Source organism: Anolis carolinensis, chromosome 4 (assembly GCF_035594765.1).
Source record: "Anolis carolinensis isolate JA03-04 chromosome 4, rAnoCar3.1.pri, whole genome shotgun sequence".
In the NCBI taxonomy this organism is placed as follows: domain Eukaryota; kingdom Metazoa; phylum Chordata; class Lepidosauria; order Squamata; family Dactyloidae; genus Anolis; species Anolis carolinensis.
The window spans coordinates 134,705,466-134,717,611 of record NC_085844.1 but is presented as its reverse complement, the minus strand read 5'-3'; the positions used below and the strand labels follow the sequence as shown (position 1 = coordinate 134,717,611).

General features: G+C 39.9%; 1 protein-coding gene across 1 annotated transcript in view; it reads right to left on the bottom strand.

Annotated features, from left to right (window-relative positions):
• The window catches only part of diaph1 (diaphanous related formin 1), a 142,006-nt gene that overhangs the window by 5,643 nt on the left and 124,217 nt on the right, over positions 1-12,146 (bottom strand). The window contains 1 exon segment of the mRNA XM_062977847.1: positions 11,933-12,019. Within this exon segment, the coding sequence (XP_062833917.1) occupies positions 11,933-12,019 (87 nt within the window).

Genomic DNA, 12,146 nt, shown 5'->3' with positions numbered 1-12,146 from the left:
GGATGCATCTAGAATGAATGCAGCTTGACACCACTAAATACCATGACCACATGCTATGGAATTCTAGGATTTCTAGTTTCACAAAGCATCAGCACTTTTTGGCAGAGAAGACTAAAGACCTTGTAAAACTGAAACTACCATGATTCCGTAGCATTGAGCCAGGGCAGTTAATAAAGTGTGTCAAGCTGCATTAATTCTAGATGCATCCTGAGTCTCAGCATGTTAAAAAAAGAAGGATTCCAGAAATCAGAAAAGCACTTTTTAAAGAAATATCCTGAGAGTATGTCTCTCCTTCATGTCCAGTTTTATTGGGCAGAGCCTGTCTTCTTTGAGTTTGTATTTTAACAGTAACAAGGTTATGGTGGGACATATATTTTGAGGCAGTAAGATCTCAAACTAGAAACTATCTGGCAGAGGGTTTGTGGGCCATAGGCACAGTGGACCAATCTAGGACAGCTAAAACACAGGAAACCTTTAATCCAAGGCTACCTAGTGTAACAAGTTTTTAATTTGCGCAAGTTAGCAACTGGAAATCATGATTTTATGAATCCCCCAAACAGTTGAGATGAAGATAGAATACAAAACATCAATAAACATGAAATTTTGAGGTTCTGCATCCTCATTCATGGGTCCACTTTGAGAACAATGTAGGATTTGTGCATGCAGCTGGAGAAAAGGATACGGAAAGACAAGACAACAGAAAAAAATGAAGGTGTCCCATTCAGTGCTGTTTGCCTTCTTTGTCTCAAGGCAAACAATCCAAGAGGAAGAATAGAAAATGGTACATTCGTTCTCATCTTTCTGTCCCCAAAGCGGCTTGTAATAATATTTAAGGCCGTTTAAACTATTTCAAACCTTGGTTTGTTTAATTGGTTAGCTTAATTTCAAACCGTGATTTGTGATGCTAAATTTAAAACTGTAATCAAGATTAACCATTCTCCAGAGTTCAGACACAGCTTTCAACTGTGGTTCCTCAAAATAATGTTTCCCATTTTAAAGTTGAAGGCTGCTTGTGGTTTGCACTCTTCCCACACCTTTTGTAAAGATATACAGTAGGGCATTACTAAGTCTGAATGCGTCCAGTGAGGATGGGTCCACAAAGTACCCTTTGATAATACTGTATACATCTATGCAACCAAACATCTCATGACATTACTTGCCTGGAAAAAGAGGGAAAAACAGATTCCAACCCCCATTTTATAAAAGCACAAAACCAAAATCTTACTTTTGGCTTTACAGACTGAAGAAAGAACTATTATAATATGGACACCAAGTAATCTATTGTTATATCAAAGGCTGCAAGCATGAAGATGTGTAATAGGAGTGACATCAAACTGATCCGGCAAATTATCAGAGAGAAATGGCCCTCTGTTTTCAGAGACAAAGTTCTTCTGATAATGCTTGTGTCACGTGGATATACAAATACTTCAGTTAATCATTATTTAAACCCTAAATTTTCAGTAAAAGGACACTTGACAGCATAGTTCCCTGTTAAAATACTACTTTTAAAAAAAGGATCATTATATTTTGAAGCAAAGTCATTCCTGAGGCACAAGCAAAGACACAAATTTAGGCACATACTGTAAAGACAGTGAGTGCCTGCCAGACTATAAACATGATTAGTTTCAAACTGTATCTTGCCAACTCTGTTAACTGAGAATGCCATCAACACTCTGGTCCTTCTGAATAGTATAGATACACTTGCAGGCTATTTCTTTTGCTTGTCTGCAATTCATCTGTTGCTACAAAGACTGAATCCCAAATATCTTGGGTCAGTGGTCTTTTCCCCTTTACACTCTACAGTCTCAGCTTTGAAAATAATACGGTGCTCCCTAGCAAATAGTTCTATGTCTGGACCCATTAGGCATAAACCCAATAAATCTACTGCTCCCTCCACTGTAAGGAAAAAGGCATGATGCTGAATAAATACATTTGTTAACTGTGGTTACATCTTTTAATGTTGGAGATTAACCAGATCATAAAATCTAAGCATCACATGAGACCTTAACTTGAGGTTCAGCCTTGCAGAGAGATAAGAAATTGTTACTGTTGATTTTGACAGGTTAAAGAATTCTTCTAACTGTAGATGACAACACATTAAGAGGAACACCTCTACAACTATCATCAATGACATCTCATCTTCTTAATGCTCAAAGTTGATTCCTCGTACCACAGATAAATGGTATATATCACAGACACATATAATACACAGATCAATACCCATGCAATGGACATAGACCTCTTACAATGTGGCATTTACCTGTGCACACATATGTGTTTACATGCAGAAGTTTAGAGACAACATCTCTTCTTGGAAATAAGACAAACATGGGGGATAAGGAAGTAGCTGAGGCGGCTGATTTAAAAAGTTGCAGTTCCATGAAGGGTTCATTTCACCAGAGGTGGAAAGGATGTTTGACAGAAATGTGTTTTCAGCATCAAGAAAAGACATTTGGAAACAACATACAAGTGTATATGAGACGGGCCTGTAGGCTTTAGCGGGTGTGTTCTTTGTGTTAAATTGCCATTCTCATAGTGCTTAGTTATACAGGTTGAGCATCCTTTGTCTGGAATTCCAAAATACTGCAAAACCTGGATGGTTGAGATAGTGGTATCTTTGATTTTTAATGGTTTCATGTATACAAACATTGCTTCATGCACAAAATAATTCAGAGTATTGTATAAAATTACCGGTAGGCTATATGTATATGGTGTCTATGAATCATAAATGAATTTCATGTTAAAACAAGACATCTCATTATGTATGTATATGCAAATAGGCGTATTCCAAAATCTGGAAAAAAATCCAAAATCCCAAACAATTTAATCCCAAGAATTTCAGAAACTGGATACTAATAAAAAAAACTACAAAAATGCTTTTAAGAAAAAGTAGTGTCCAGTCTTTTTTTCTCACTTCATATTGCAGCCTTTAGCATCAGCTTTTCATTAAACAGAAAACAAGGAAGAAAGCTGGACAGAATTTCATGTAATGTGCAGTGGGTTGTCATACACACACATGTTATACCATTCACTAATCTGTGTTTTCATTTCTAATTTAATCACTTTGCTGGATATTGAAGATCAGAAAGCTGCAGTGTAAGCCCTTTCCCCACAATTCTGTTGCTAATTAACCAGTGTTCTAATTAGCCTCATTTTCTCATTCTCCCTGTGCTTCTTAGCTTATTGATCTGTTCCCTTTCTTAACATCCTTGGCTGATCACACCCCAGTCCTACACTTGAAGGGCAATTTTTGAGAATTGTGTCCTGAAATGGGACTTGTAGACCTCCGGATGGAGAGGTACAGGATGGGTTGTAAATATCTGAAGCACTAAAAGAAGATAATATAGAAGAAGTGTCAGCTGGCTGCAGAGCCTGGATGATGGATCACTGCAGTAACGAGGTTGAGGATACTACAAAGCCAGCAAGCAAGGAATCAAATGACAAGACAGACAAAATGTGAAAATGTTCTCAAATGGGCAAAGAGAACACAGGAAATTGGCCTCCTGGGCCTCAAAACAATACATGTAACCATGAAACGGGAAATGGATGACGGACCACATTTCACAGGAAAACATCAAAAGTGAGGCATTCTGGAAGAGTGCTGAACCCCCATTTGTGTCTCCCTGAATGTCAGCCGCCTCTTTCCAACTTCCCTTCTTATGAGAAGGTGACACACAAATGGAGGGATAGGGAGGAACGAACATGAACATGCCCGGGGGAGTTACCCGCTCCAGTGTGTCCTCCTCCATCTCACAGAGGGACAGGAGAGAGTTTGCTGTGAGGAAATAAAAAAATGCCTATCAGGTTACTTGTTAAGATTGCTCAGGGGCAGTCAATGTCTTCCAACTCTCCCGCAAAGCAATAGTTCTGAGACATCAGGAGGCACTTTTGCACAATATTAGAGCCCAAGACTTTACATCTGTTCAAACTGATGTCCTGCAGCTCTTAGATACCCATTACCCCCCCCCCCCCCCCCCCATAAATGCAAGGAAAGGAAAACCAGTAATGTGTCCTGCAGTTCATTAGTATATTCTTGTAAGGAAACTGTACAAGCCAGATATAAATCAGGTGACTAGGTCATTCTCTGGGGGGAAAAAACACTTGCTCACAAGTAGCCAACAATGGGAAGAATTTTAGCTAAGATTACATTTTTATAGAATTGAACCTCTGTCTGGAAATAAATAAATAAATAAATAAATAAATAAATAAAATATAATAATAGTAATAATAATACCAGTAACGTGAATGAATGCTCTTCTCCCTGACATGCTGATAGTGATTCTCGTATATCATGGGAACTCCCACTTGTAGCCCCTAGTAGCCAAAACAGCTGCAGAAGCTGAGGCTCACCCCAACAGTATAGTGGTAGTGCTGATAAGAAGGAGATTGAAATAAGGCAAACCAATTGATATAAGACAGAGAATGGTCCTGATAGTAAAAAAAGAGACAGTTTTCCATCAAGGACCTCATCAGTCAGGTAAAATTGTCTATTCTACGACACTTGGACCTCTCTTTAGGAACTGACCCTGACAGATCCCATCACATGATGTTGATCTAATTCCAGTGGGGTTCTATGCCCGAAGTGAGGGCCTAGTGTCACAGGAGGAAACAGAGGAGGCTTCCCATGTTGCATGGAGAACAATGGGGGGAAGCTGGACAGTGACACTCCCCCCCCCCCGGTGGGATGAGATGAGGGGCGGGGCATGGGGCAAAGGGTTACCCACACCCCACACCAGATTCCGCACAATCAGTGGTGAATTCCCGCCCTATTGCCTGGATAGGTGATCTCAATGTGATGAGGTCCGCCCTGAAAAAGCTCAAACACTGAAGCTTTTTGGAAGGGGAAGAGCCAATGCGGCCCCCTGGCTCAGCCCACCACTGCCCTCTGCTGGTGGGCGTTGCCTCCTAAAGTTTGGAAGCTATATAAAAAGAGGCATGACAGGGCAAATGCATTAATTCCTTCTCTCTTTTTATTGTCTGAACTCCATTACCACAGGAGCAGATGGTTTGCATGATGTCAAGGCTGCGGAAGAGAGGATGAAATGAGTAATCAAAATCAGAAGGCCATCTGAATCATCAGGCTGAAACCATGACTGCAGGACAATTGCAGAGGCAAGCTGCAGGGGGACAAACACTGAGCTATTGTCCTCTTTGCATCCTGCAGCCATGGCATGCCTTTCTTAATGAACTGGCGGGAACAATCTTCCTGCTGACTTCCCCAACAATGGCTATTTAGGCTATTCAGGAGTAGTCATAGAAGCCTGTCTGCTTTTTCATACCAATACAGCCTATCAAGAAGCTGCCAACATCTCTGAATAGAGACAGCTGCTGGTCAGCAAAAAAGAGAGTCAAAGATCAGAGCCAATTAGATTTATATGCAGTAATTCTGTTGCAGGGATAAGATGATACAACACTCCTTTTATAAGGGAGCACTGTCTCAAATCCTGGGCAGGATCATCTATTAATTTTAGTAACAGTAGATTTTGGAACAAAAAAACATATCCTGTACTGTGAGAACATTGGTACACTTCTTACATATCTTGTCAAGTCACCTTTTTCATAGCTTTTAAGCACATACAAACTGTTCCAGCCAATCCAAGGTTGCTTAAAACAAAACAAAGTGAATTTGCAGTCTGGATTTGGGGGGGGGGGGTAGAAAGGAGGGGTTTAAATATTAATATTAATTTCACTCAGTATTGGTTGCTCTGAGCTGTAGCCACACCTCCAGGCATGAGGCAGCCATCCTGCTGCCTAATGTTTTTTTGTTTTAAACTGAAAGTGCACATTACTTAAGCAAAGTTGTTCTGCAAGCCAAGCAATGATGCTTCCCATCTATTACATACAGACCTTATCTTCAAAATGAAGTGAGACAAAATGTTCCTTAAAATACAGGCGTGATTGAATGAATTGTGAGCCATTATAGCAGTGGTTCCCAACTTGTGGTTCATGGACCATCAGTGGTCCCCAAGAACTAAAATATGGTCCGTGGCCTCACTGTTACTACACTGTTGCAACGAGAGCGATTGGTCTTGCAAAACCATCTTATAGTGCTGAGGCAACAGGGATGTCAGGAGGGGAGAGGCTGACTACCCACAAAAGGTGTGACAAGAAGCCTCCTGATTGCTGCTTCTCCTCCTCCTCTTTCATCCTGAGCGGAGCCGTTCCATGTGGCACCTAGAAGTGGGGGGTGCCTTGGTGTCTTCGTTTTTAGGCCTGTTCCTGGGGTAATTTGGGATGCTGATTCAGAAAATTGCATTGGATAGACCACATGAACTCTAGATTATTAAATACAGTTTTCTGTGGGCGAGCAGATGGTGACTACAACAGTCTGTATAAGTTCTGTATCAGAAACTAGAGTTGATGTGGTCTATCCAATGCAATTTTCTGAATCAGCACCCCAAATAACCAAACCGAATCTAAAGTTGATCAAAAAACTGATTGGTAACTAATGTTGGAGAGTGGTCCCTTGTCAAAGGGGTCCCTGGTCAAGTGGTCCCTGGTCAAAAAAAGATTGGGAACCACTGCATTATAGGATCAACCCATATTATAATTCCTTTGCAAGATTACTTCAAATGGTATGGACAACTTCTTTGAACAGAATGGAACCTCGGTAGTATCATAGAGAACATTTAATACAGTTGATAGGCTCTACCAATCTTGGATGGGGTTGTACTCATTTGGACTGGCTTCGATAGATGGCTTGTATTGTGCACCTTTGCGTTAAAACACAAATCAGCCCCAGATCCCTTCATCTCCTGAATATTAACCAAGAGACCAACCCACTCTCAGATTGTCCAGCAGTGTAGACTCATATAGTCCAGTTCAAAACAGATAATCTGGGATCAGATCCTGGGATAAATGGAAGGGTAGATCCAGCCTTAGTCACAAGCCAACCAACAATATGATGGTTCTTATATTAAGGGATTGATTTCATTAATCACATCTTCCACACATGAAATTGGATTTCCAATAATCTTTTGTTTCTCTACAGGCATACTGCCGCCCTTTTACAGATATGTTAAAATTCTGGATTTCTCCATGGTCTTCTATGAGGAGATCAAACATCTGCTTGCCGGTTGGGGAAGATCACAAGGCCACAAGTCCAGGAGGCATTTTTATAAAACAAAAGCACATACAAACTGGACAATCCAGTTCTGGTTATCAAAAATAGTTTTGATTTTTTAAAAATAAGTTAGTTAAAAGGCAAATTGTGACACACATGGGGCGTTGTCTTTTTTCTCCAGAAAATGTCAGTTTTGGGATTTTGGATGTGTTGAATCTTCCATTGGGGGATTACACTTTGCCAACCAAAGTGGGAATTGTTCGGGCAATTGTCTGGGTCTCCAATGCAGCAGCCACAGCTAATATAACCAGTATGGAGGAATGCTGGGAGATTCATTTAAAGGGCCACTCATTTCTAGGGCACATTCAAAAGGAACCTAGAACTTCCAATTCAATGTAGCAAGTTATTCTAGTTTCCATCCTACTGACAGCATTAGGGCTCTCTATTCCTTAGGTGTTAACTCTGAGGGCAGGAAACTGTCTTGTTGCTCTTTTAATTACCATCTGCAGTAATAGTACTATATAAATAAATGATAATGATAACAATAATATTCCTGATTACTATGATGCTGGTCCCCCTGCCATACTTGTTGAGTGCCTGTACCCACATATAGGGAACTCCCTCAGGAATTAGGGAACTCTGGGGCTGGGATTTCTTGAATAAGCATAATACAGGGTGATACAGACATAGCTCAACATTGTCGTCTACGTTCATTAGACTTTTCTGTACAACAAAAACAACAACAACAATAATAATAATTGTTATTTTTCTATCCCGCCACCATCTCCCCAGAGGGACTTGGGGCAGCTAACATGGGGCAGAGCCCAACACAGAACAAAGAATAACAAATTAAAACACATATCAATAACTAAAAACAATAGTACAACAATCAAGTAAAATAATTAGTTAAAAACATACCATATAATAAAACATAAGAATGACCAAGTAAGTTAAGGCAATAATATCAACATCACCACTATGGATAAAAGGATCGAGAGCAAGAAAATACATAATTTCCAAGGGCTTTTGATAAAGTGCATAGACAAGTGTCAGAGAGACGGCTGGGATAATGCGGGGTAGGATAAATAGGAAGAAAATAAAGTGCTGGAAAGTATGCATCAGTTGTAGGGGTCTGTCAAATTGGTGGTTATTCAAATACATACTGGCAGTGCCATGTCTTCAGCTGTTTGATAAAGACGGACAGGGTTGGGGCCAGTCTGATCTCCCTAGGAAGGGAGTTCCAGAGCCGAGGGGCCACTACAGAGAAGGCCCTCTTCCAGTAAGCCGAGCCTGCAATAGTGACGGGAACAAGAGGAGGGCCTCCCCTGAAGATCTAAGAGATCGTGTAGGCTCATAGGGGAAAAGGCGGTCGCGAAGGTAGACGGGTCCCAAACTGTTTAGGGCTTTATAGGTCATTACCTGCACCTTGAATTGGGACCGGAAAATGACCGGCAGCCAATGGAGCTCCTTGAACAGGGGAGTTGATCGCTCCCTGTAAGTTGCTCCAGTTAGCAGTCTGGCTGCTGATCGTTGGACAAGTTGTAATTTTCGGGCCATCTTCAAGGGCAGCTCCACATAGAGTGCATTGCAATAATCCCAACCTGGAGGTAATGGTTTTCCCAGAAACCGTTTTCATTTGGTGTAGTCTATCCTCTAAGCTAGTAGGTCCCAACCTTTGGGCCTCCAGGTATTTTGGACTTCAGCTCCCACAGTTCCCATCAGCTTGTAAGCCGGCTGGGATTTCTGGGAGTTGAAGTCCAAAACACCTGGGGGTTCAAAAGTTGGGAATCACTGCTCTAAGCTCAAGAAACGTATTAGGCACCTTGCCTTCTCCAACGCACGCCAGGCACATGGGAATGAGCAGACAGGGTGTATAATACTATGTGAAAATCTTGGGCAAAGTCTTTGCATGGGAAGAATGTTTCTGTCTTGGTTTTTGTCAAATATCACACACAAACAAACTTCTCTTAATTACTGTTTGGTTGGATGTGGAATTAAACCAATAATGTTTGGTGTCTGCACTTGCTCAGTCCAGCATTTTGGCTCCAATTAAAAGTCAGTGGCTGATGGAGAATGAGGCTATGATTGCTGCTTTTCCTTTTCCCACAAAGTTGCTGAAAAATGCCGTAAGCAACTCACTCCAGCATTCATCTAAAAATCCTCCTTATGCAAATTACAAATTCTACAACTTCAGTGGGCCTCCAAAAACATATCACATTACGTTGCCACATTATTGTGTGAGTTTTGTTCAGTTCTGGGCAACAATTGAATGAAATTCAATTCTGACATAGAAGATAAAAATACCAGATGCAAAAAAGGAAGACTAAAAGCTGAGCAGACTATGCAAACACTTCTTGGAAGTTTCTCCTCCTCCATCTTGCTCATGACTTGCAAGACCTTAAGACGTTCCTCAGCATTTACTCTGCACCACTAAGAGCAAAATTCTGCTTTCTGGAAGTATTAAGATTCTCACACATTTGTATTTTGTGTCAGTGTAAACCATATTCCAGGATATGCTGAGCACCCAGAAAAGGAAATTCATGCACCTTCTGCCCTTCCTTCTCAAAATGATGATTTATTCATGATCCTCTTGGCTTAGGAATACTTTTGCTTTCATCTGACCATAATACAAAAACTGTTCACAGATCAGTCTTAACAATAGGAAGACTTTGCCCCTGTCAAGACTACTTTACAACTCAGTTTAAATCAGGCAGTTTAGACTTAATGTCATCTTGATCCCACTGACCCCAAAGGAGACTATAACAGCTTAAATCCAAGGATTTTAGGTTAATTGGATTGTGGAATAGGCTGTCACAACATAACAAGTCATTTTTGTTGAGCTACCTGAACAGTGGTGTCTTCACTGACTTTCTGTAAGCTATCTGACAACTCCTTTGATAAGCTTGGCTGAATTAAAATGAATGGCTACAAAATAACTTGTTTATTTTCCTTCTCATCCCCTTCTTGAACAAGTTATTACTGAAACAAACAACCCTTTCTATCCTTCAAATAGGATACTTATAATCCAAACGAAGATAATTTAATACATATATGCTCATGATACTTATCACTTGTATGCAGTATCATCTCTAAAACTCCACAAATTACCAAATTAAAGATGACATCCCAATGTTTCATTTACAGAAAGATCTAATTTTATATCCTTGACAAATTACAGATCAGCAGATAAGGAGACACACTTCATTATACATTTCAAGGAGACTTACTTCATATTATCTTCTGTAAATAAATAAGCTCCAAAACAGCAACACACACACAATCACAATTATATACTGTGTACAGAGAAGGCCTTTTCTTTTGCATAAAAATGAAATTAAAAATAATGTTGGTCTGTACCTTAATAGGACAGTGACTATCAATATATAGCAACAGTTATTTCTGAATCAACCAATTGTGTTTTTCCTGGAATAAAGCATGTGAAAGGAACAACTGAAAATGACCTCTCCAAGATGTTTTTCATAGTTGTAACAAAGACAGAAAAGTATATGGTAAGGTTATATTTCTTTTAAAAATAATCTTTAGTCTGGATGTCCAGAAGTAATAGGTCAGCACTTCTGTTTTCATTCTGTCACTATTGCAAGCTTCAGTCAATGCAGTTTATTTAAATATACAGGCTTGTATATTATGACGCTGAAAGACCCACAAAACTACTTTATTCTTCGTTGTATATGCTTTGCTTTCGAAGAACAGCTGCCTAGAAGAGTTTTACAAGGAAACAAGATTTTTCCTCGGCTTTACAGAATCTAGCAAATTACAGTGTGCATCCTTTGCTTGCAGACCATCTGTCTATTAAAGGAGAACGGGGGCAGAAAGACCTGCAGGGAAAATATGTGGATTCAAGTTGCATCCACAGCCTGAAAACAGCATGGCAGCAAGTTTCAGTCTATCTATTCTCCTTTTTCTATTTTTATAGATTTTTTAACACTTAAAAGCATGACTGTATCTAAAATACTGAGGAATTGATGAAGAAATGCTTCAGCTTTGTAGTCAAAAGTGGTGAAAACCATCATATTTGAAGATGAAAAGGGGAGAAGCTAGTCTTTTTCCTAACTTCTCTCCACTCACCATCTGCCGCCATCCCATTTTACCAACTCCTGCAGTGAAAAGGCTGGCCTGAGTCTGTTCTGTAAGAAGATTGTATAAGGTTTCGAGTAGATATTAATCACTCATCACTATTGTGGCAAGAGGAAAGGTTCTGTATTAAATCCATGGGATGGGTGATAGCACGATGGATAGCCAACTCATTCATTTCCTTTCACTGCTCTCAAACATAATGATTTATTTTTAATTCCTCCATAGAAATTAATTTCCTAATATGGGAAGAAAACCAAGAGAGGGCAAAATATTTAACCTGATGACCATTTCACAAGTATTGATGAGAATTTATGCAATTAAGAATCAAGCCTGTTCTATGATTTGCATGTCTCCAACCTGTTCCAGCTTCTTCTACACATAGATTATGTGTTTATCCTACCTTGCTGACAGAAATTTCTAAGCAGCATAAATTGTAAGGTTTCTTAGTGATATCCTAACAAAGAAAGAATTATTAAGGTCATTTCCTGAACTTCGTAGCTTTGAATACTTGATTCAGAGTCAACACATATTGCTTTTTTGTTAGCAGTGTACAGAAGACACCAGAAACTGCAACAATCATCATGGCAGAAAGTTTTGCTTGATGGCAATAAGGTAGCAATTTTTTTCCAAGAATTTCCCTGGGTTTTTCTTTTCTTTTCTTCCAAAAGGGGTCAAAGCTGGATTGGAACACTCGCTTACAGAGCCAATCTCATTCTGTTCTCAGAAAGGAGTGTATGTTACACTTGCTTTTGAAACATGTGAACAAGACCTTACCTTGGCGTGGTCCCCTTTTTCTACGGAAAGCTGCTCCTGACTGCAAGGCCTCCATTAAACTGTCCATAACTCCGGTTTCATCGCCTTCTGCAAGGAAAAACAGGTTTTAAAACAGGGTGAGTTCTGGTTGCCTCCATCACCAAGAGCCACAACTTGTCACAGATGCTAGAAACATCGCCAGCCATCACCTCAATCCCATAAAATGATTATTCTA